The sequence below is a fragment of the Ctenopharyngodon idella genome, chromosome 13, assembly GCF_019924925.1.
Source record: "Ctenopharyngodon idella isolate HZGC_01 chromosome 13, HZGC01, whole genome shotgun sequence".
Classification (NCBI taxonomy): Eukaryota; Metazoa; Chordata; class Actinopteri; order Cypriniformes; family Xenocyprididae; genus Ctenopharyngodon; species Ctenopharyngodon idella.
Window position 1 is genome coordinate 1,208,305 of NC_067232.1, and position 26,695 is coordinate 1,234,999.

The following is a 26,695-nucleotide window of genomic DNA, read 5'->3' on the forward strand; positions in this document are numbered from 1 at the left end:
AATGATGACAGATTCGACCAATCAGCGAGGAGCAGCGGAGGAGCGTCATCTGTGTCAGGCATTGCACATGGGTTCAGCACGGGTTTCAGTCCGTCACCGTTGAAAATGAATGTTTTGATCTATTTTAGTTTGGTGGATATTGTTGGTTAGTGAACTGTAATAACCATTAAGTAAAAGAGAGATAAGAATCTGTGTTTGTCCATACACTTTCAAAAAGTAGACCAGATTTTCTATCTATCTATCTATCTATCTATCCTCCCTCCATCAGGCTACACATTCAAGTCTGATTTATTTAAAAATTAAACATTATGCAAAGTTGTTTATTTTTACATAATAAGGATGTTATAAAGGCCAACATAGTTTCTTCTGTTGAACTAAATAGGAGATATTTTGAAGATTTTGAAGAATGTTGGTAACCAGACAGTTGATGGTAGCCATTGACTTACATAGGGAAAAAAATACCATGGAAGTCAATGGCTACCATCAACTATCTGGTTACCAACATTTTCCAAAATATCTTCTTTTGTGTTTAACAGAAGAAAAAATATAAGGGTGAGTAAAAGATGACAGAATTTTCATTTTTGGGTGAACTATCCCTTTAAGGCTTTTCCTAAGGGAATTTTATACTTACTAAAATGTAATTACTCTTCTTACTTGGCTAGTTAACCCCTTCAATCAATCAATAAATAAATAAATAAATACTGTCATCATTTACTCACCCTCAAGTTGTTCCAAACCTGTATGAATTTCTTTATCCTGCTGAACACAAAAGAAGATATTTTGAATATGGGTAACCAAACAGTTGATATGCCCCATTGACTTCCATAGTATAGGAAAAAAATACTATGGAAGTCAATGGTGCCCCTTTAATTGTTTGGTTTACAAACATTTTTCAAAATATCTTCTTTTGTGTTCAGCAGAAGAAAGAAATTGATACACACACGGAATGGGTACTACCTATGTAATAATACATAACATATGTTGTGTACATATGTAATACATAACTCTATGGACTGTTCTATGGGCACTTCAAAATAATAACAAAATGTATTTACAGTTGCGTGTCTTGCGTCATGACGCACACACGTACAGACGTGTTCAGGCACGCGCTATGATAACCGGAAGCATCAATAGAAGCGATTGAGAAACGGCGAAAGAGATCATCACCTGTCGATTTCGTTCATATATATCTCTCCTGTGCTCTCTTTAATCTCCATATCCCACTTCCATAACACCCGTACCATTACTTTAATTTGCTGTCGAGTCGGTCTGGACGGATAAAGCAGAGTTGGCAGTGTAATTCTGTGCGCAAACGGGTGGTTTTGAAGGTGCGTTGAAGCCTCGCAACAGAACAAATGTAAACAAGCAGCTGATCAGCTGTGCGGCCGAAGACGCGCAACAAAACGGCGTGATGACAGCGACCTGCAGGGTTTGACAAACATATTCCGCGTCATATAAAGCCAAATTAGGGATTTATTTGCATGCTGTAGAGTTTTTAGACGTTATTGCAGTACACGAGGACAACTCCCAACCCATCGCCTTCACCTCCATTGCGGGCAGCAGCAGATACAGAACAAACGGCTGATTTATTTTTTTACTGTTTATAGGGGTGATAAATTGATTGATTTGTCTTTATTTCTACTTGAAGACTGGATAACTTCACGTCTAACAGGAAAAGCAACAGGACTCGAGAAATAATAAAGGAAAATTGCCTTCTGGGCCCCAAGGTATAAATAAATATCAGCAACGTTTTAAAATTTACATGAAGCTGGAAGTTTAAGGAACTCCAACATCACATTTCCTGGCGAGCAGCGCAGGTAATAAACAGTCTATAAACATGTTTTTATTTATCAAAATAGTTTTTGCATACTAATCTAATCATAAATTTGTAAAGAAGTGTTTTTATGTATTAGTTTTTTATTTCATTTTGCAATTATATATATATATATATATATATATATATATAATTCGTTTTAGTAGTAATACCTCTGTTAATACCACTATGCATAAATAATGAGTTGAAGATATTTCAAACAAAACAAAAAAAATCCAGAAATTATAACGGAATTGTCAAAAAACTATGAAATAATATATTATTCTGGGGAAGAAAAAAAAACTAAACCCATTTTCCTTAAATCCACAGTAAGGCTGAAGGATCGGGACTGACATGGCACACCAGCAGATGCCGAGCTCACAGAAGGCTCTGATGCTGGAGCTGAAATCCCTGCAGGAGGAGCCAGTGGAAGGTTTCCGCATCACTCTGGTGGAGGAGTCGGACCTCTACAACTGGGAGGTGGCCATCTTTGGCCCTCCAAACACACTTTATGAGGGGGGCTACTTCAAGGTAAGCCTGAAAAATATTCTTGAATGCTTACCATCGAACCAGGGTGTTTCGAGTCAGATCAACAATCACAGTTTTTATATTTATAATTTTATATTTCATTTTATAGTATACCTCACTAGTATACCCCATGTTTCACATTCTCTAGTTCTTCTCTCCCCAGTAGTGCGTTCCTTATACTCTAGATCTCTATTTATAGCCTTGACAGATATTAATGACATCTCAATATTAGAGCTAAAAAGAGAAGGACAGTGTGTTTCAACCTTATTCCCCATAGTTATTTATTCTCAGAGGCATGTTATCAACTGCAATAGTCCGTACTTTCACAGTGACGCATCATCAACTTTACCACAACAGAATTCCTCAGCAGTTATATTATTATATCATAACAGTGTTTTGGTATATGAGTTTATGGTAGCAATTCAGTTTGACTGATTCATATAGTTTTAATTAAATGTCTTTTTATGTTAAAATACTTTATTCTATGTTTGTTTGTAGATCGATTCCCTCATGAGTTTTGATCACCTATTTGTCTGAATAGTAAAACATTTATTAGTTTAATGTGGTGCATTTATATGTGGTTTTATCTGGGTGATATATGTGATGCAGCATGTTTGGAGGAAGATTAAAGTATCTTTGTGAGCACAGGCTTGGGTTCCACCCATCAGACAAAGTATTTGCTATCAGGCTTCAGCATGATTTTGCATGGATATAAATTTTGCATCTTTGGAGAATAGCACTTCTAATTTGTTATACATCAAATGTAGTTTCTTTTACTTTGTATGTATGCAAAGTTTCCTGTAAAAAAACGTTTTTCTAGCTTCAAAGAGCTGTATCGTTTGTTCCCATTTATTCCTAATGATCACTAATGAAGTTAGATTACATCAGGTTGTTCCTTTCTAAGACTCAGTTCTTTGACTGAGACACAGATCTTCATTCACACCGCCACAGTCACGCTGCACTTGAGCACCAGCCAGTTCATCTAGTCTGACACATAATCAGCAGTCAGCAACAGTGGCGAGTAGCAGGATTTCCACATGCAGAGAAGATACAGCCTTAGAAGCAGCACCGCACTCATGTTCAAAGCAATAGTTCACTCAGAAATGGCAATTCTCTCATTATCTGGAGGTTTCAATCATCAAAAAAGATACAGAAGCAGTATAAAAGTACCATATAAGTAGTCCATATGACTTATGGAGTATATTCCAAGTCCTTGAAGTCATACGTTAGCTTTTTGTGAGGAACAGATTAAAATTTAAAGTTGTTTTCACTGTTATTCACTGCAAATTGCAAACTGTGACAAACCTGTCATACCTCTTAGGGGTGTAACAATATATCGTGTCACAATATATCGCAATACAAAAATGCAACAATATCGTATCGTGGATAGTGACAATATGTGTTGTGTATAGTTCACCAAAAATGAAAATTACTGTGTGAGGGGAAAAAATTCAAGTTTACAGAGTTTTAGTGTCAGTTCTACATTAAACTACTATATATAATGTTGAATATAATGTATAATAATGCAATGGGGGAATATTTGTCGTATGTTACCAGTAAAAAGTGGCCTACATTATTTTAAATATATCTAGCCAATGACAGGGTGGAAACATATTCATCTAAAATAAATCTGTTTCAGCATTAGAATCATGAATATTTTTATTCTGGTGTCACCATTGTCCTGTGCATTGGGTTACCAGCACCAAGTCCAAGCCTATTCATTTCCACTCCCAATCTAATACCAGATTTAGCTTTTTAATAACAGTACATTTTTTGTTATCCTTTTACCATATGTCTTGGAGTATTGCAATAATATTGTATCTTGAGTTCAGTATCGTGATATCTATCGAATCGTGACATAAGGGTATCGTTACACCCCTAATAGCTCTACTTGGTGTGTTTGTGATCAATTTCTGAATGAACGAATCAAAAATTTTCAGTGAATCAGAATCAATTCGATCTTCGAGCAATGCCAAGAGTGCCATCCTCAAAACAAGTTCAAACAGACAAACACCTTTTATAAAGACATTACAGACCTCTGATTAGCTAGCTGTACATACGCGGATCTGCATCTTTATGCAGAGCTACCTTGCAGCTTGAGCTATGATGCACCTTTTCTTACTTTTTTACTAATAGGCCTATATATGATGAAATATAGCCTATTTAAGATCTATATGTGTAAAATTTCATCTTAACATGTTTATAAGGCCATTAAGGGTATGTAATTTTTACATACGAGCGGTTTCAGTTGTTCCTACATTTTTTCGTAATTTAGAATACATTTTAGAATGCAAGTTACTGATGAATCTTAGTTTGTTCGTGGAGATTTCGTACGCATGCTTAGTGAATGAGACCCATTGTTTATTGTGTCTGAAAGCTAGTGCACTGTTCAAAATGTCTCCTTTCGTGTTGCATGTGAGAAAGAAAGTCATGTGGGTAAATAATGTAGAATTTTCAATTTTGGCTTAACTAGTCGTTTAAAACAGTACTCATAGCCGTATAACCTTTAACTGCTCTCACAATGATTGCAGTTGTTATAACTAAACTCAATGTCACAATCACTTTCAAAATCACTATTGTTATAATAACCACAATAAATCACAACACTCAGCAGCACAAAATAGTACACTGGACTGAAGAGAGTGCAGCATTTAACACAGCACTGCTCTGTTTAGTTGAACTGCACTATCGTCTCAAGCTCCCTTTTGGCACCATATCAGAAACTTGATGAGTACATGATGTTGAGATTCATGACGATTATATTTATACCAACCCTTTTAGTCTAATGTGCCCTTACCATTTAGGGACTGATTTATAACGGCTCATTTACTAGCTGTAATACGGCTCATATATGAGCTAATAATGCTCCTTGTTTCACTCTGTTTTTTTCCTCAGGCCCATATAAAATTTCCTATTGACTACCCCTACTCTCCTCCGACTTTCCGATTCCTCACCAAGATGTGGCATCCGAACATCTATGAGGTGAAAATGCTTGTGTGTGTGTCTGTTTAATACATGTTTACTGGACCACCAAACAGATTACAACAGCTTAAAATGTACTTTAGTAATCATATGGTAACAATGCTGCAATTGTTGCTTAATATACATCTCTCAACCCCAGAATGGCGATGTTTGTATTTCCATCCTCCATCCTCCTGTGGATGACCCCCAGAGCGGAGAGCTGCCCTCGGAGCGATGGAACCCCACACAGAATGTCAGGTATTAGAGTGAAAATACCCACAATTACACTCAAATCACCCTGAATGACTATGGCTATGTATAAACACTACTGTTCAATAGTTGGTATCAGTAAGGTTTTTTTTATTTTTAAGAAATACTTTTATTCAGCAAGGGTACATTAAAGGGATAGTTTACCCAAAAATGAAACTTTTTCATCATTTACTCACCCTCAAGTTGTTCCACACCTGTATGAATTTCTTTCTTCTGCTGAATACAAAAGAAGATATTTTTTTGAAGAATGTCGGTAACCAAACAGATGATGGCCCGCATTGACTTCCATAGTAATTTTTTTTTCCGATACTATTAAAGTCAATGGGGTCCATCAACTGTTTAGTTACCCATATTCTTCAAAATATCTTCTTTTGTGTTCAGCAGAAGAAAGAAATTCATACAGGTTTGGAACAACTTGAGGGTGAGTAAATGATGACAGAAATTTCATTTTTGGGTGAACTATCCCTATAAATTGATCAAGAGCGACAGTTAAGATTTTTATAATGTTACAAACAAGTCAAATAAATGCTGTTCTCTTGTACTTTTCACTAGAGAATCCTGAAAAAAATGTATAACACTAAAATATTAAGCAGCACGACTGTTTTCAACATTGATAATAATAAGAAATGTTTTTTGGGCACTAAATCAGCATATTAGAATGATTTCTGAAGGATCATGTGACACTGAAGACTGGAGTAATGATGCTGAAAATTCAGCTTTGCCATAACAGGAATAAAATACATTTTAAAATTTTAAAAAAGTTATTTTAAATAGTAATATTTCACAATATTACTGTTTTTACTGTATTTTTGATCAAATAAATGCAGCCTTGATGAGCATAAGAGACTTCTTTCAAAACATTAAAAATTGTTACCTACCCCAAACTTATGGTAGTGTGTGTGTGTGTGTTTGCAGAACAATCCTGTTGAGTGTGATCTCACTGCTGAATGAACCCAATACCTTTTCTCCTGCAAACGTGGATGCCTCAGTCATGTTTCGCAAGTGGAGGGACAGCAAAGGAAAGGACAAGGAATACGCCGAGATAATAAGGTACCATTACTTTATCATTTAAATGACTCATACTCAGCTTTTTCCATCTAATTATTTTAAGTTTAAAGGTCAGTCTGCAACTTTTTTTCCTACTCTTGACTTTTTAATACAAATGAGATTTTGTTGGACCATATTTACAGAATTTCACAGAGATGTTTTCTTTTGCATTTCAATTTGCTTCACCGCACAATGTATAAAGTGTATGGAGTACAGATGGAGTTAAATGATTAATATATTACTAGTGATGCTTGCTAAAGTTTTTAAACTCTAAGTATTAAACTTCAGTGTATAACTTTTTTTCTGCACTGTCTGTGCTACAAAAATGAATAATATTTCATAAAATGTGTGGCTTGTTGTATCAGACTTATAGTTGTTGTCTATTGAACCATAAAACGTGTGAAAAAAATCCGTAGACTTACTTTAAAGTAGGGGAACTAAGCCATATCTAGAGATTTGAATATCATAGAGACATGCGAACTTTTGACTGTTTAAAGAAGCTGTGAAGCTTAATTGATTTGATAAGTGCAGTGATCAGAGATCTATCAACATGCTAACACACAAAAACTAACTAGCAACTGTAAAGCAATGCTCTAACAGCAACACCTTAACAGCATAGCAGTGCCCTGGCAGCCACCCAGCACACCATAGCAATTTGCACAATTTACATATTCTTTATGAAATGCCAAAATTGAATTATACCACTGAGGTTGGCTGAGACCTTGATTAAACTTTGGCTAAGGCCAAATTTTGGCCCAACACACTTCCATTGCACCATCCCACTGAAGTTCAGGACATACTGTCCTGAGTGTCTTTATTTCCCTTTTGGGCAAGTAAACATAAGCGAAAAATGTTGAACTTTTACCTTATTGACATTCTTTTCTAAGAAAACAGATCCCTCGGTAGAAAACTCAATGATTTGCTTGTTCTTTGGAAAAAGAAGTGAAATTATACACTAACATTTAAACATTTTTCATGTTTTTGAAAGAAGCCTCTTACGTTTACCAAGGCTGTATTTATTTGATCAAAAATACAGTAAAAACAGTAATATTATTGCTTTGAAATATTATTGTTTTTAATTTTTATGTAATTTATTCCTGTGATGGCAAAGCTGAATTTTCAGCATCATTACTCCAGTCTTCAGTGTCACACGATCCTTCACAAATCATTCTAATATACGGATTTGATGCTTAAGAAACATTTCTTATTATTATCAATGTTGAAAACAGTTGTGCTGCCTAATATTTTTGTGAAAACTGTGATACTGTTTTTAGGATTCTTTGATTAATAGATGCTTCAAAAGAACAGCATTTATTTAAAAATATAAATCATTGATTATAAATGTAATCAATTTAATGCATCCTTGCTGAATAATTTCTTTAAAAAAAAATCTTACTGAGCAAATAATTTTGAATGGTAGTGTATATTTACACAGACAGCTGTTACAATAATCTAAATCAATTTGCTGACACTGTGTCGTTGCGTCGTGCACAGGAAGCAGGTGATGTCCACTAAGGCAGATGCAGAGCGAGATGGAGTAAAAGTACCAACTACGCTAGCTGAATACTGCATCCAGACCAAAGTGCCTTCCCACGACAGTAGCTCCGACTTGCTCTACGACGATTTATATGACGACGACATAGAAGAGGATGATGATGACGACGACGAGGCAGAGGCCGTTGGGATTGGCAGCGAAATGGCCGGGGACTGTTTTGGCGACGAAGACGACTCTGGCAACGAGGAGTCTTGACCTCCTTCTTTCCGTGACACTGACCTTCGCCCTCTCACTATTCTTTACCCCACCAGCCTCATGTTTCATATTGTCTTTTCTCTTTTCCTATGCTTAAAGCTTTCGTTTTTCACTCTGTTCCAAAAACCTCATAACTTCAGATCTCTGTCCTTACAGCACCTCCCAGTTTCTCAGTAAAGTTCATTATGGGGTCATAAACCAGTCATTTGTAGTTACATTTTACATCCCACCTTCTCCTGCCTCTTAACCTCAGGGCTTTTGGATATTCAGAGCTTGTCAGGCCACCTTAAATATGTTCATTTCAATTTTTTTAAGGGCTAATTCCTACAAAAATGGAAAAATATGTCATTATTTATTAGCCCACATGTTGTTCCAAAACCTGTAGGACTTTCTTACATCCGTGAAACAAAAAAGAGATTTTGAAGGATGTTTGAGCTGCTTTTTCTCATAGATTATAACCAAACAATCCCTGCGTAATATTACTTCCCTACTATATAGTATATGAAAGGAATATGATGTCTGAATTCACAGTATTGATAACAACAGTAAAGTATCCAGTTGACCTACAACCAAAGACTTTATATACAGAAAGACGGTCCACTCGTATTACAATAAATGGGAGAAAGTGCAACGCGCAATATGGCGGAATAAGTCCCGACTTCTAAATAAAAGAGCCAATCGACGATTGGTAAAGTCATCACGTCACTGCAGCTGCCGTTTGCTGTAGAAACAGTCAGTGTTCTGAGACGCACACTTAGGACTGCGTATGCACATTAGCTTGGTCCATCGTGAAAAATGCAGTTTTTTGTCATGATTCAAGTGTTTAGAAACAAAATTTATAAGACAGATGTTGTCAGATTTCATTGGTGATTTCATATATGAAATTTTAATCGTAGGCTTGGTGAACAGTTTTGGAGAATTTGATGTTTCCCCATTCAAAGATATAGGAGCTGCACTTGCATGCCCAAAAGGCGCAAGGGTTGCCAGGTGTTAACAACAAAACCCACCCAATTGCTACTCAAAACTAGCACATTCGCATTTCAGGGGGGATCCCCCGGTAAAAAATGCTTTCCGGAGGGTAAAATCTGCATTTTTGGCAGGGTTCCTCTAGTAAAATTCGCATTCCATGGGCTAAATATCATGTCATTTGGGGACGCTTCAAACTGCGGACATGAAAAACAACCCGCGGCAACAGTGTTAAAGTAGCCCAATTCCACAGTTGGCAACACTGGAGAGGTGTTTCAAAGACTGCCGCCGAGTGAAGTGAGTTGTCTTAAAGGGTCTTTGCCTACTACTTCCAGCGAGATTCTGAAATGCGCATCTGATGGATGCTTTACTATCCCATAAAGCCACGAGAGAGGAGTTGTGGCATTAGCTATGTTGCTTCACTGCCAATCACAAGTAACATGCCCATTGCGAAGTTCGTTCTTCATCAAATGTACTATGCGATTTCAGACGCGCTCCTAAAACGACACTAAAAGCAGCATAATAATATGACTAGTGAGCTATATTCTTAATATTTTATAGCCATACGTTGGCTTCAGAAGAGGAATAGGCCAAAACTTAAGTTGTTATTCATTCTAAAGTTTCATTTAAGCATTCATGTGCCAAATTTGCTCCTTTGATTCTTGCATGTTTCGTAACCGAATTCAGTGTGCCAGTTTGAATCAAAGGAAGCCACACAGGTTTGGAATGACATGAGGGTGAGTAAATAATGATACAATTTTAATTTTTTGAGGTAACTAACCCTTCAACCCACCCATGAGCTAGTTATGCCTGGTAAAATCACCAACAAATGAATGTTTTGTTCTTTTCCCAGATTTTCAAGTATGTACAGATTCTACAGAACTGTCTTTACAGTATAGGGCTTCACTGATTCCACTCTACAGTATGTATCTAATTTCCCACTTTTCCACAAAAAAAGGTAAGTATTCAAGGTTGGGAGAATGGAGCTTGAATAGACTGTTTCTTTCACATAAAATTTAAGTGTCATCATTTTGACCAGCCATCCACATCTGCAGGGTCACCTTCACAACTACTAACTACACACACTCTTTTATGCGCAGCTCGTACCCCCCAAATCATTTGAGCTTTTTGAGCCATTAAATCACAGTGTCAGATTATATGGCACATGAAGGTGCTTTCAAGTGCTCAGCAACACAAGCATTAAAATACTTCCAGCATACCTTCATTCGCTGACCCAGAAACTATGTTGAGACTGTTTAAGTCACTAAGATGATGTCCAACGTTCGGCCCTGAATATTTGATCCACCAATTTTGGCTGATGGTAATCATACTGTTATGCTTTTAAGTATACACATACTCATCATAAGTGATCATGTATGAGTGTCCAAGCAGCTGTACCAAACCATTTCTATTTCTCCTTTTCCTCACTGATTTTGAAGATAATCTTGGGAGTTTTTAAGTTCGGGGTTTGAGATCAGTGACTGCTGAGGACATTTCGCTCATCAGCGTGAGCCCTCTCATCCCCGGTCTTATGCTTTTTTGCGTTGGCAACAGTGCCACGGTGGGGCGTAGCTTTCAAGAGCATGCTTGTGTGTTTTAATGTGTTTTCTATGATGTGTCAATCATCCAATGAGGCACACGAATCCCTAAGGTCTCATTAAAGGGGGTGGAAGCGCAGACGTTTATGCACATGGGGTCTCAGGTACACCTTTATTCCCGCAAACCAGCCAAGGACACGGATGCTGATTCCTGGTCCTACAAAACCCCTCCAAAAGGGAGTGAGGATCTTGAGGGAACCGTGCTCTCTTATTCTGCCGAGCATCAGGAACTCACTGAACTATCAAAAACAATCGTTCCCGACTCAATCGCTCTCTTGAACCTCTGGACTATGAGCCAAGGGGGCTCAAAAAGGACGTGAATCGATTAAAACGGACTGGATTTTTCACGTTCAACAAGAGACTCTCGGTGTATTTACACCCCTGTGCACAGCAAAACAACTAAGTTCATTTCAAAAAGTGTTGTGACGTTAGTCGACAGTGGATTTGTCTTGAAGGATTTTATTATTTGTGTGTCATGATTGTGTTTTAAATGTTTCATTAAGCATTTTTTTGTTTTTCAAATGCTAATTCTTTGACAGGATTTGTGGTCCTGATCAAAACAACCGAATTCATTATTTTCTCTAAGTTCAGTGCATTTCCTTTTTCTTGTAATGTTGTTAAAGGGAATATCATTCTAAAGATTCACGTGAAGAAGAATGGAAAAACAGTAAGAATGAATCTAAATCGATACCTGTTTCTATTCTAAACATAAGTATTTGAGTTTTGGGGTGGAGGGGCGGGGGGATGTCCAGTATGATAATTTTAAGACTGTGCTTGTATGATCACAATTCATTTTTGTTTGTGTGTATGTACAGGAGTTAATGCTCCTTAGCAATTAAACCATTAGACAACACATTCATAGGTGCTTTCAGTTCATGTGTCGCGATTGAAAAAACTATAAAAAAAAAAAAAAAAAAACATTTTTGTTAATTTAAATAAAGCTGAAATGCAACTAACCTTAGCAACTAAGTTAAAGTTTAAGTGCTTGAAATGAAAATAAAACTTAAAAAAATAAATAATTTTATAATAAATAAATAAATAATTTTTATAAATAATAAAAATGACAAATAATTGAACTCAAAAATATAAAAATGAAAAACTAATTTGAAAAATTAATAAAAACTATAATATATAAATAATACTAAAACAGCACTGGTTCATGAGCAGTGGTTTTCATTTACTGGTTTCATTTTAGTTCATTTAGGACAATCTGTATGATGCAAGAGTTAGCAAAATAACTTGCATACAATTTATACATTTCTGATTCATTACTAGTCACTTAAACTGCAACTTCGAAAAAATGTACATTATGTGGAGAAGCTTTTGTGGAAACAAAAGTGACAATTAGATTGGATAATTAGGTGTATAAAAAGTGTCTAAGGACCACAGTGTCTTCCCAAGACTTGCCTTAAAGGGATAGTTCACCCAAAAATGAAAGATTTATCATCACTCACCCTCAAGTTGTTCCAAACCTGTATGAATTTCTTTCTTCAGTTGAACACAAAAGAAGATATTTTGAAAAATGTCGCTAAGCAAACAGTTAATGGACCCCATTGTATTTTTGACTATGGAAGTCAATAGGGTCCATCAACTGTTAGGTTATTCATACTCTTCAAAATATCTTCTTTTGTGTTCAGAAATTCATACAGGTTTGGAACAACTTGAGGGTGAGTAAATGATGACAAATCTTCCATTTTTGAGTGAACTATATACACAATTTAAGCTTTATGAAGCACAATGTTGATAAAAGAAATGTTGAATTGTATTTATGGCATCAAAATGCACTTACAAACATGCTAGACTTCCATTTTAAGTGTTTCAGTGCATTTTTTTTGTAGGGCAACTCAATTATTTTCTGTGGTAATTAACAGCTTGCCACAGATGGCGTCATTAGAGCTTAACTTGTATTGAACCCGGAACCTTCTTTAAAATGAATGGAGGCTTTGTTTTGTTTGTTGGTGGAGATTTAGTGGTTGTGAGTTTATCTTAACATTTTTAACAATGTGGAAGCAACTTCTTATGAGTTCAAATTAAATTCAGCTTAGCAAGTAGAGATGCAAAAAGGACGGAAGTAAAATGTCTCTTTACACATACATAATTTTCATTAAACCAATTTTATAAAGATGAATGCAAGTATTCAACTCTGTCAGTGTCTAAATGTCAAAACCAAGTGTAAATGTCACTGTTTGCACTGTGTTTCTAGATACCGCTGTGCTGCTGTAAGTGTGTCCTGTAAGTCCTGGTATTTTGCCAGCTTGCAGGCTTCCTCTAGTTTGGCCCAGCGGTAATCCTGGTGTTCTTCTGAGAGAATGACCTGTGTGTTTGGGTCACGGAGCTCTGCCAACCAGTAGAGGACTTCTTTGTCCTTTCCCCGGACCTGATAGCGCAACCTCTGCAGGAAGCCATCGACCGTACGCAGGTGATCTTTACCTAAACCCGCTTCTTCCTGTGTTTCTCTCAAGGCGGTGGTGAAGTCGTCCTCTCCAGGGTCAACATGACCTTATGGGGGGAGAACAATGTTATTCTTTCAGTAACAATACTAAGAAATTGCAGATAGCCACATGTCTCTGCATGGTTCTACTGATGGGTGTGACATTAATTGTAAAAAGTTGTAGTTTTTTACATTTTATTTAAAATAGAAAAACGCAATACATTGTTAAACTCATGTTTATTAGTGTTTAAGTTAAGCTCGAAAGGACTTAAACACCAGTACTTGTGGCAGCGGTTATGGTTTACTTTAATTCCTCTGCAAAATGTTACTTGAACTGTAAATTTGTGTAAATCTTCATTTCAATTGAGTATACTTATAAGTGCAGGATTTTCTTCTGGTAATGCATTATGGACTCATTTTCTGTTAGTAGAAATAGACTTTATGTTGAAAATAATGTTCTTTTAAATTGACAGAAGTAAAGTTAAAGCTAGTGGTTCCAAAAGGAATTGACAGTTCAGTGAGTTCAACACAGTAGAAAACAATCATGAGAAGCTGTGGGATGCACCTTTGGGTGGTGTCCAGTGGTGTTCCCCATAGGATGTCTGCAGCAGCAGGAACTCTATATTATCAGGGGGAAGGTGCTGGGCCAAACGTCGAAAAATTACAAATCCACATGCTCGCAATGCCATAACCTAGAAATACACATTATAGTCTATTATAGTTTTAACACAAAACAAGTTTCACTTTGTTTTCTTTAAAATAATACATAATTTGAGATGTGACAATGTTTAAGAAGGCCTATCATAGCTAATTTATCTTAGATATTGGATGTTTTTATTACTTATTTTTATTTAGTTTTAAGAATTAAAAAATGTGTTGAAGCATATGCAACTGTTTATTACAGTTTTAACATATAGAGGTTTTACTGTGCTTTCTTAAAGGAAACTATCATTTACCATGTGCAAAATACGTACCTAAATACCTAACATATATGTGTATATATATACTTTGATTTGTGAAAATCATTTTGAACATCTCTAGGCTGATCTTAGCAGGTCTGTTTGCTTGTTTTTCAAAGTCATCTTTATTAAAACTTTTAACACGTTGCATTTCAATGGATAAAAATGAAAAAATTCCTTCAGAAAACAGTGAAACATGAAGTAGACAGTTTAGGCACAAGACTTTCAAACCACTTGGTTTAAGATGATTTTTCCCCCACAGGTAATATGACCTTCAATTCAAAGCGTTTTCAGTTATTTAAATACAAGCTGTGGGTTAGAAATTCTAAAGAAATTGGGCTCGCGTATGTGTAACATGCATGTACTTCCTAATCTAGACAAGACAGCAGGCTAACACAATTCATTAGCCGTGTTTAAGCTTTGGCTTGTTTTAACTAACGAAATAATTCCACTTACGTCTAGCCGGAAATGACTGAATGTTCCTTTTTGTTTAAAACAGATGTGACATAACCTGGTTCATTAATAGGCGAATGGAAAAGAGCCTAATATGTAGGCTACTTTCTGTTTTGATGGCACAGCTGCGCAACCGCGGCGCAAAGATGATGTTCATGAGTACGCAGTGTGAGTCGCTCTATGATTGGCTCCCTCAGTGGTAATTTAAATAGCAATCTTGACATTTTATTGTCTGTTATGAAGAGAAAACACATAAAATGTGATTTGGATGGGGAAGGACGTATTATTTAAAAAATGTTTTAAAGAAATAATTGGTTTGAATAATATGATATGATGCTACTAATAGATAGTTGGGCAATCAAATGCAGCTTTTTAAAACTTCTTTTTGGTATCGTAGAACTCGAAGTGTATTAATCTGTCAGTTAATGGCGTGTCGTTCAGTTGTATACATTAAACACAGATAATGTTAAACGCGTTGAGTGGGTCCTGATCTGCAGGGCTGATAGGGCTGGACGCACCACCCGGTGGGCTCGAGATAACAGGATCCTTCAGACCAGAAGATACTTAAACGCTATTTGACGCACGTTTCACAAGATTCACAACGACCAAGACAAGGACAAGGTAATACTGTTTAAAATGTTTACTCAGCAATGTCCATATGTATTAGCCCTATATGTACAGTTAAAAAGTTAATTTAAATGATCGATTAAATGATAAGTGTGTTAAATGCTTAAATGCATTTTGTCTTTAAACTGATTTGATGTTTGAGAAGCCTGTCATAGCTGATTTATCTTATGGATATTGGACTTATAGGCCTATTTGTATTTACTTTATACCAATATTAGGCTACTTTATATACAGTCTGATAATATATAATACCAAATTGCATATTTAATTTTATTTGTAACTAGTTTCTTAGTTTGAGAAGGCCTATGGTTCATATAATATTGCACAAACACTGGCACATGGAAAAAAGCTATGCAGGCAGCTTTCTGTTTTGATTTTATATATATATATATGTATATAATATAGAATGATTAGCATATTAGCAATGATTTCTGACAAGATTGCAGATTAGAATGATTTTTGAAAGATCATGTGACACTGAAGACTGGAGTAATGGCTGGTGAAAATTCAGCTTTGAATCATATTAATAAAATATATTTTAAAGTATATTAAAATAGAAAACCATTCAGTTAAATTGTAAAAATATTTCACAATATTACTGTTTTTTTCTGTATTTTTGATCAAATAAATGAAGGCTTGATATGAGATAAGAGACTTCTTTCAAAAACATTAAAAATAGTAATGTGTCCAGACTTTTGACCGGTAATGTGTATATATATTACGCTATAATCAAAATAGAAAATTGTCTACATAGGCTCTTTTCCAAGTGCCAATGTTTGTACAAAATTATAATATCTATCTATCTATCTATCTATCTATCTATATACAGTTGCAAGAAAAAGTATGTGAACCACTTGCAGAATCTGTGAAAATGTTAATAATTTTAACAAAATAAGGGAGATAATACAAAATGCATGTTATTTTTTATTTAGTACTGTCCTGAGTAAGATATTTTACATAAAAGATGTTTACATATAATCCATAAGACAAAAAAAAATTAGCTGAATTTATTAAAATAACCCCATTCATAAGTATGTGAACCATTGATTCTTAATACTGTGTGGTTACCTGGATGATCTACGACTGTTTTTTTTGTTTTGTGATGGTTGTTCTTGAGTCTCTTGTTTGTCCTGAGCAGTTAAACTGAGCTCTGTTCTTCAGAAAAAATCTCCAGGTCCTGCAGATTCTTCAGTTTTCCAGCATTTTTTGCATATTTGAACCCTTTCCAGCAGTGACTGAATGATTTTGAGATCCGTCTTTTCACACTGAGGACAACTGAGGGACTCAAAAACAACTTTTAAAAAAGGTTCAAACATTCACTGATGCTCCAGAAAAAAACATGATGCATTAATAGATGGGGGGTGAAAACATTTGGAATTTGAAGATCAAGGTAAATTTGATTTAATTTGTCTTCCGGGAAACATGCAAGTATCTTCTGTTGCTTCCGAAGGGCAGTACTAAATGAAAAAAAAAAAAATGATATTCAAGCGAAATAAGAAAAATTTGGACCTCTTTATCCTGTTCAAAAGTTTTCACCCCCGACTCTTAATGCATCGTGTTTCCTTCTGAAGCATCAGTGAATGTTTGAACTTTTTTTAATAGTTGTGCTTGAGTCACCCAGTTGTCCTCCATGTGAAAAGACGGATCTCAAAATCATTCAGTCACTACTGTAAAGGGTTCAAATATGCAAAAGATGCTGGAAAACTGAAGAATTTTTGGGACCTGGAGATTTTTTCTGAAGAACAGAGCTCAGTTTAATTGCTTGGATCAAACAAGGGACTCATGAACAACCATCACACAACAAAAAAAAACAGTCGTAGATCATCCAGGTAACCACACACAGTATTAAGAATCAATGATTCACAAACTTTTGAACTGGGTCATTTTAATAAATTCAGCTATTTTTTTTGACTTATGGATTATATGTAAACATCTTTTATGTAAAATATCTTACTCAGGACAGTACTAAATAAAAAATAACATGCATTTTGTATGATCGCTCTTATTTTGTTAAAATTTTGCACATTTTCACAGATTCTGCAAGTGGTTCACATACTTTTTCTTGCAACTGTATACAGGTGCTGGTCATATAATTAGAATATCATCAAAAAGTTGATTTATTTCACTAATTCAATTCAAAAAGTGAAACTTGTATATTATATTCATTCATTACACACAGACTGATATATTTCAAATGTTTATTTCTTTTAATTTTGATGATTATAACTGACAACTAAGGAAAATCCCAAATTCAGTATCTCAGAAAATTAGAATATTGTGAAAAGGTTCAATATTGAAGACACCTGGTGCCACACTCTAATCAGCTAATTAACTCAAAACACCTGCAAAGGCCTTTAAATGGTCTCTCAGTCTAGTTCTGTAGGCTACATAATCATGGGGAAGACTGCTGACTTGACAGTTGTCCAAAAGACGACCATTGACACCTTGCACAAGGAGGGCAAGACACAAAAGGTCATTGCAAAAGAGGCTGGCTGTTCACAGAGCTCTGTGTCCAAGCACATTAATAGAGAGGCGAAGGGAAGGAAAAGATGTGGTAGAAAAAAGAGTACAAGCAATAGGGATAACCGCACCCTGGGGAGGATTGTGAAACAAAACCCATTCAAAAATGTGGGGGAGATTCACAAAGAGTGGCCTGCAGCTGGAGTCAGTGCTTCAAGAACCACTATGCACAGACGTATGCAAGACATGGGTTTCAGCTGTCGCATTCCTTGTGTCAAGCCACTCTTGAACAACAGACAGCGTCAGAAGCGTCTCGCCTGGGCTAAAGACAAAAAGGACTGGACTGCTGCTGAGTGGTCCAAAGTTATGTTCTCTGATGAAAGTAAATTTTGCATTTCCTTTGGAAATCAGGGTCCCAGAGTCTGGAGGAAGAGAGGAGAGGCACACAATCCACGTTGCTTGAGGTCCAGTGTAAAGTTTCCACAGTCAGTGATGGTTTGGGGTGCCATGTCATCTGCTGGTGTTGGTCCACTGTGTTTTCTGAGGTCCAAGGTCAACGCAGCCTGCTGCTGACCAACTTTATGGAGATGCAGATTTCATTCTCCAACAGGACTTGGTACCTGCACACAGTGCCAAAGCTACCAGTACCTGGTTTAAGGACCATGGTATCCCTGTTCTTAATTGGCCAGCAAACTCGCCTGACCTTAACCCCATAGAAAATCTATGGGGTATTGTGAAGAGGAAGATGCGGTATGCCAGACCCAACAATGCAGAAGAGCTGAAGGCCACTTTCAGAGCAACCTGGGCTCTCATAACACCTGAGCAGTGCCACAGACTGATCGACTCCATGCCACGCCGCATTGCTGCAGTAATTCAGGCAAAAGGAGCCCCAACTAAGTATTGAGTGCTGTACATGCTGATACTTTTCATGTTCATACTTTTCAGTTGGCCAAGATTTCTAAAAATCTTTTCTTTGTATTGGTCTTAAGTAATATTCTAATTTTCTGAGATACTGAATTTGGGATTTTCCTTAATTGTCAGTTATAATCATCAAAATTAAAAGAAATAAACATTTGAAATATATCAGTCTGTGTGTAATAAATGAATATAATATACAAGTTTCACTTTTTGAATGGAATTAGTGAAATAAATCAACTTTTTGATGATATTCTAATTATATGACCAGCACCTGTATATATAATATATATATACATATATATATGTATGTTGTTACTTGGATTTTATTTATTGAAATTATTTATCATAAATTTCAGTGACTAGTAGGTGGATTGCACTGATATAAGTGAGTTATAAAACTCTTTTCACAGAAGACATAATCAAAACGCCACCACATGGAGGAAAAGAAGCCTTCTCGTTTGTATTTTATCGGCAAGAAAGAAGATCTCATTCAGGCCAAGAGAACGACTGTAACTCTGGATGGAAGAGACATTCTTATTATATATCATCAGAGAACGTTCTATGCAATGGATCTGCAGTGTTACCGTGAGTAGCATGAAAAGCATCTTTGCTTATTTTTCTGCACTAGAGGGAGACAAAGTAGCACTGTAGCACTGCTGTTGAGCATGTGTGCCAATAATACTAGTGGTAAAAGCCCAGAATCAGAGGTCATTTGCTCAAGTCTGATTATTGTATATGTCTGAATGACCTTTTTTTTTTTTCCCAAACAGATGCTGGCAGTACCTTGGAAACAGGAGATATTGAGGTAAAGCCATTTCTGCTCAAGCAGCTGAATCAATGAGTGATCCATAGATGCACTTGATACGCATTGTTACCTCCCATGTGAACTCTGACCCCGTTTAATGTTTCATGCACAGGAAATCAACAACAAGCTCTGTATTGTGTGCCCAAAGCACAAGTATAAGATCACTCTGGCTGAAGGCGAGGGGTTATACAAGGCCAAAAACCCCATGGAAGCAGTCCCTACCCCGCAGTGGTATTCCAAAGGCATAAAGCAGAGAGTGCACAAAGTGACGGAAGTAGACGAAGACATCTTTGTGACGTTGTCCACTTGCCCCGGGTGGATTGAGTCAGACTTTTATCAGACTGAGAAGGGCAGGGCAGAACTGAGAAAAGCGCAGGAGTCGGAGGATGGAGAAGAAGACGTGAATGCAGATGCAGATGAAGACGTATAGTCTGGAAGCAACAGTGAGACGAGAGCTTCAAAGATCCTAAGGGAACTGCATATATTAAGATTGATGATTTCAGAGTCAGTCTGCTTGAATAAAAATGCAATTTGACATCATGAATCACAATAATATCATACCCTTTTTGGTGACAGTGCCAGGCTCTCTGTACATCTCCATATTTCATATTGATGCCAGTATAAATATATATATATACATATATTACATTTATGCATTTGACACGATCCAAAGCCACTGCTTTCAAGGCATACATTTTTATTAGTTCATGCATTTCCTTGGAATGCTCTACTGTTTTAGTTACAGGAATGCAATAATAATAGTAAAAGATGTTCAAAATAATTTTGGAGATGGTTTGATAACACACTTTTCTCGTATTATGATATCTTTGGGTATAACAGAAGGTTGGAACAGTCTATTTTCAAGCTGTGAGCTCATATTGACATTGATAATGCCATGTTTATTTTAGCAAAAATTCAATTGATTCTTGCACAAATATTTAATTTGGCATTTAATTATTATTTCATGCATGAAATATACTAAAGAGAAACAATGACCATCAACTTCAAGCATAGCAGAAAGTAAATGGCAAAGTGCCAGAAATTAGACAGTCTTGGAATACATCATAATTAATTTTCATATTTTAATAAATAATTCAATTTGTTTGGCTCCTGCATGCCTACATCGTTCATAATTGTGTAATTATGTGAGGGCCATTGCTGGAATGGTTTTATAATACATAGTCTGTATATGTTGTCTAATTGTCTTTCATCTGATAAACTGACACATGAAAATTGCCACATTAGACCCAGCAGAGCACAACTCCAGACAATAAAACAAACCCCATGTCAGTCACAAATCCATGTCTCTTCTAAAAGAGATCACTGGTTGCCAAGTCTGTGGTTTTTCCATGGATTTGGGCTACTTTTGAACTGTTGCCGCAGGTTGTTTTTTCCCCCCTGTGGGTTAAAAGTTTTGATATATTGCATAACTTATATTTAACTGAAATGCTTGTATTGAAATGTTATATTCTACCAGTGATAAATCTGAGCTAGATGTACTGATGATCAGTGGCTAGATGTTAAGTTTTGTGAAGAAGGGCCACTATTGGGGAGCTTTTGAGCGGTGTTTATGATCACTACGATATAGTGGTTTTCAATTTGCAATACAGTGACTGTAAATTATGTATTTTAGGTGTGGGAATGGCATATTTTGAGTTTTCATATTTGGGATATGGTCATTAGGCTACTTTTGGGCTATTTTTATGATTGGCCCTTGGGCTAGTTTTGTTACACAGACCTGGCAACCCTGTCTCCTTACAGGCCTTTATTGAATACTTGATTCTGATTGGCCAGTATATCATGTTCACTTACGCTACTGTTCAAAAGTTTGTGGTTGGTAAGATTTTCTAAAATATTTTTTAAAGAAATCTCTTATGCTTACCAAGGATGCATTTATAGATTAAAAAATAAAACACTAAAAACAGTATTGTGAAATATTATTATACTTTAAAATAACTGTTTTCCTATTTTAATATATTTTAAAATAATTTTAAAGCTGGGTATTCCTTCATAAATCATTCTAATATGCTGATTATGTGCGTAAAAAACATTTTTTAATATTATCAGTGTTGAAAACAATTGTGCTGCTTAATATTTTTGTGGAAAAAGTGATCATTTTTTCAAGATTATTTGACGAATAGAAAGATCAGTATTATTTGAAATGTCTTTACTGACACTTTTGATCAATTTAATGCATCCTTGCTGAATTAAAGTAGTATTATTTGTATTTCTTATTCTGACCCAAACTTTTGAATTGTATCTTTATTAATTTGCAGAGTAGCCATGTAATAAGGTCCTCATTGTGATAATGCTATGTAATATTACAAATCTTGCAACAATATCTGGACAATAATACCATAACATTCACTGGTTTAACAAAGGATAAACCATGCAGCAGTGTGCTGAGTAAGTGAAATGTATTAAATGATCCAGAATTATTGATTATGAATCTATTTAGCTGAGAGCAGAAGCTTTAATAAACTCAAATGGTGCCTGTTTAACAAATCCCATTACACTATGAACAAAGAAAGGACAAGAAAACACACTGATAAGTATCTTGACTAACTAGATTGGCAGATATCCATACACTTCTCATTCTGCAGTTATGGACTTATCTAAAAGAAAATTCACAAAGCTTGATGGTACAGTTACTGTAACGTAATATCCTGCTTAAACAGGGCCTGTTGTCCGTTTAATGGCTCTGAATGGACTGTTATTCCCATTCTCAATGAGGAATAATGTGTGTAGCCTGTGTAAGATCAGGAGTTACACTTCCCTGTGGAGTGATTGTGATCTCTGGGCCAAGAATGCACAAGACAGGCACGTGATTGTGCATTGGAGTAGAAATAAGATTCTGCATGGCTGATGACCTATAATAACCCACCCTGCCCTTTAGAAACAAATGTTCTCAATGGTACACCAACCAAGCAGCCTTAAAATAGCATATACACCTCTCAGCAATGCTTGTAAAAAGAACGTGTTTTATTATTTATTTCAGCCTGTTGACAAACAGAAATCATTTCTTTTAGCTTGTAGAATGGAAAGGACTGTCTGGCATGATAAATCCTCATTAGATAATGAATTTATGGAAGTTTGGAATACTGCACTCTAAAAAATGCTGGGTTAAAACAACCTAAGTTGGGTTAAATATGGACAAACCCAGTGATTGGGTTGTTTTGACCCAGTGGTTGGGTTAAATGTTTGACCAAACCTGCTGGGTAGTTTTATTTAACTCAACTATTGATTAAAAATTACTATATGACTGGCTTAAAATGAACCCAAAATAGGTTGGAAATTAAAGGGTTAGTTCACCCAAAAATGAAAATAATGTCATTTATTACTCACCCTCATGCCGTTCCACACCCGTAAGACCTTCGTAAATCTTCGGAACGCAAATTGAGATATTTTTGTTGAAATCCGATGGCTCCGTGAGGCCTGCATAGGGAGCAATGACATTTCCTCTCTCAAGATCCATAAAGGTACTAAAAACATATTTAAATCAGTTCATGTGAGTACAGTGGTTCAATATTAATATTATTAAGCGACGAGAATATTTTTGGTGTGCCAAAAAAAAAAAAAAAAACGACTTATATACTGACGGCCGATTTCAAAACACTGCTTCAGGAAGCTTCGGAGCATAATGAATCAGAGTGTCGAATCAGCGGTTCGGAGCGGCAAAGTCACGTGATTTCAGCAGTTTGGCGGTTTGACACACGATCCGAATCATGATTCGATACACTGATTTGTAACGCTCCGAAGCTTCCTGAAGCAGTGTTTTGAAATCGGCCATAAATAAGTCGTTATTTTGGTTTTTTGGCGCACCAAAAATATTCTCGTCGCTTTATAATATTAATATTGAGCCACTGTACTTACATGAACTGATTTAAATATGTTTTTAGTACATTAATTGATCTTGAGAGAGGAAATGTCATTGCTGGCTATGCAGGCCTCACTGAGCAATCGGATTTCAACAAAAATATCTTAATTTGCGTTCCGAAGATTAACGAAGGTCTTACAGGTGTGGAATGGCATGAGGGTGAGTAATAAATTACATTATTTTCATTTTTGGTTGAACTAACCCTTTAATTAAAATATAAAATATTAAACAATTAATGTAAATGTTCATTTCCAACCTATTTTGGGTTCATTTTAAGCGAGCAATATAGAAATTTTTAGACAATAGTTGAGTTGAATAAAACAACCCAGCAGGTTGGAGTCAAACATTTAACCCAACCGCTGGGTCAAAACAATCCATGCTTAACCCAACTTGGGTTATTTTTAACCCAGCATTTTTTAGAGGGTATATTTGAAGCAAGTCCAACTACACTGTAAAAAGTGTTTTTTTTGGTTAATATGTACATTTTCTGAAGAAAATGTGAGTGGCGCTTGCTATGGCAAAACTCGGCACTTGGCTGAGTTCTACTAGCGTCTTCTGCATGATTGCTAGAGAGCCAACTCCCATGTGTATACAATGTTCTGGTGCTGAGATATGGCTTGTTTATGTTGCTATATGGTTGCTAGGGTGTGGATAGACAGTTGCCAGGGTGATATTTAAAGACTACTTGTCAGTCTGAATCTGAGCACATCCCCATGTCTTTATGTTGTTCTGATCCAGAGATGCAGCCCAATTTGATTTACTGCAAGGTTGCTAGGGTGCTCTAAATGGTTGCTAGAACGTGCCTAGACAGTTGCCAGGATGATACCTAAAGCTTACTGACAGTCTGTATCAAAAGAGACCGACCCCATGTCTCTACAATTTTCTGATCCAGAGATATCCATCACATTCTTTTTCAGTGGAAGTCTATGGGGTGGTTTCTAGGGTGCTGTAACTGGTTGCTAGGGCATGGCTAGGAAGTTGACCCCATTTATTGGCTGGTTGCTAGGCCGAGTGAAATGAGCCCGCCCCCAAGTCCCTACGACATTCTGATATGGAGATATGATGTCACAAAGTTCCCTCTGGACGAAAATCGTACATCTGATCGCTTCACTTCGCAAGCACCACTAATAAAATTTTACAAGAAAATACTATTTAGATTTTTCTATTTCATAATTTCATGTTTAATTCAATTTGTTGCTTGCCGTTTAGCTAGTTGTTTGTGAAATTACTAGCAATTTCTGAATAAAAATTGTTTCTACACCACGTTTTTTTTTCAGTAGGTCATGAAATAAAAACATCCCTATACTTTTACCCTATAATTCAGCAATCTTCCCGCATGTAACGATGATGCAAAGCTTCTCTTTGCGTTCAACGTTGATGGATGTGGGATTATATTAGACCTGTTTGGATAAAAAGCTTGTTATGGTAGAATTAAAATGATCCTTTCAGGAGATCAGGACAGCATGACTGATGGAAATAAGGTGGAATGGGAGCTTAGATTCGCTGCGGCTCAGGAGAGATGATGCTATTTTGGTGATCTCAGAGGGGGATCTGAAGGGTGCTGAGGCTTTTTTGATGTCATATTGTGGCATACAAAGCAAATTAATACACAACACTTGGCTAAAAATAGAAGTATCCAATTTACTGAAGTAATGCAGCTTGTTTATGAATAGAGTTGTGTGAGTCTAATGAATAATGGCAAATAATTCCTGGAGATGAAGAGAACAGACAATAAGACAGCTTTTATTCCTTGCAGATTAGGTTATAGGGTCAAATGCTATTTTTAAACAGCGTTTTCAGCGTCAATACGTTGCCTCTAGGAGATCGACTTTGAATTTACTACACCTTTGTTCTACACCAGTGGCTCTAGGGGGCCTCAGTAAATGAAAGATGTTTTAAAAGATGTGGAAAAATCCTCTCATTGCTGCAAACAAAATTGAAAAATTTCACTATTCAGAGGCTGGTTGAGCTGAAATCATATATTATATATATATATATATGATTTCAGCTCAATATATATATATTCATAATATATATATACAGTCAAACCATAAATTATTCAGACATTTTTTACATTTTTGATATATTTTTACAGAGGGTGTAGGACACTATAGTTCATTTATGTAAGTGAGGATAGCAAAATAAGTAAACTGTTACATATTATACCCAAAAATTCTTCATACAGTGGACTACCAGTAAAATTGATAAAAATTTGGAACCAAAAATTATTCAGACACTTTGACCTGACCATGTTTTGCTGAAGTGTTATCTGACATAATTAAGATTAATTTTTTCTGACACAGTTTAACTTTGAGATCTTGTCATATTTTATTACCATTTTTTTTTTTACAGTGAATAAACTGTATTAATGAATGAAATGTTCAAGGTGTCTGAATAAATTTTGGTTTGACTGTATATACACTGTAAAAAAGAATTGTTGGTTTAACTTAAAAAAAAGTAAGTTACATTAAAATTTTGAGTTCATTGAAATGAAAAATTTGAGTTAATACAATGAAGGCAGTTGTTGGCGAAGGTGAAGTTGATTTGACGAAAGAAAAAATGTGATAAATCGTGAAAATATTTTTTACAGTATATATATATATATATATATATATATATATATATATACTGTGTGTGTGCGTGTGTGTGTATATATATATATATATATATACGCACTACCGTTCAAGTTTGGGGTCAATCTTTTTTTGTTGAACAAAAAATGCTTTTATCAAACAAGGATGCATTAAATTGATCAAAAGTGACAGTAAAAACATTTAAAAACTGACAAAATTATTAAGCTGCACAACTGTTTTCAGCATTAATAATATAAGAAATATTTCTTGAGCAGCAAATCAGCATATTAGAATGATTTCTGGATTTCTGATCTCTGGATCATGTGACACTGAAGACTGGAGTAATGATGCTGAAAATTCAGCTTTACCATCATAGGAATAAATTACATTTTACAATATAGTTAGGCTATTTTAAATTGTAATATTTCACAATATTACTGTATTAAGACTTTTCTTATATTTAGTATATTTATACTGTATATATATATATATATATATATATATATATATATATATAAACCTCCAGCCAAAGTAATGCACAGATATGGAGTCTAATCAATGTTTATTTGTATATTTGTTTATAAATGCCTATTATTACCACTGCAACCTTTCATTAGAGGATCAGTGCCTTGAAAGCCCATAATATAGAGGTAGTACAG

At 35.7% G+C, this 26,695-nt stretch overlaps 2 protein-coding genes across 3 annotated transcripts; both read left to right on the forward strand.

Annotated features, from left to right (window-relative positions):
• Positions 1 to 1,114: 1,114 nt before the first annotated feature.
• On the forward strand, positions 1,115 to 11,786 carry LOC127524910 (ubiquitin-conjugating enzyme E2 R2). 2 transcript variants are annotated; one of them, XM_051916953.1, is made up of 7 exons: positions 1,115 to 1,328; positions 1,649 to 1,817; positions 2,144 to 2,344; positions 5,237 to 5,323; positions 5,463 to 5,560; positions 6,488 to 6,622; positions 8,114 to 11,786. In XM_051916953.1, the coding sequence occupies exons 3-7, from the start codon at positions 2,168 to 2,170 to the stop codon at positions 8,367 to 8,369; spliced, it is 753 nt and encodes a 250-aa protein (XP_051772913.1). In that variant the 5' UTR covers positions 1,115 to 1,328; positions 1,649 to 1,817; positions 2,144 to 2,167; the 3' UTR covers positions 8,370 to 11,786. The 2 variants fall into 2 exon arrangements, with proteins under 2 accessions (XP_051772913.1, XP_051772912.1); XM_051916952.1 differs by having other exon boundaries at positions 1,115 to 1,817.
• Positions 11,787 to 15,031: 3,245 nt separating this feature from the next.
• Positions 15,032 to 20,701, forward strand: rfesd (Rieske (Fe-S) domain containing). The gene is made up of 4 exons (XM_051916954.1): positions 15,032 to 15,397; positions 19,192 to 19,366; positions 19,552 to 19,586; positions 19,699 to 20,701. The coding sequence occupies exons 2-4, from the start codon at positions 19,216 to 19,218 to the stop codon at positions 20,014 to 20,016; spliced, it is 504 nt and encodes a 167-aa protein (XP_051772914.1). The 5' UTR covers positions 15,032 to 15,397; positions 19,192 to 19,215; the 3' UTR covers positions 20,017 to 20,701.
• The last annotated feature ends 5,994 nt before the right edge of the window (positions 20,702 to 26,695 follow it).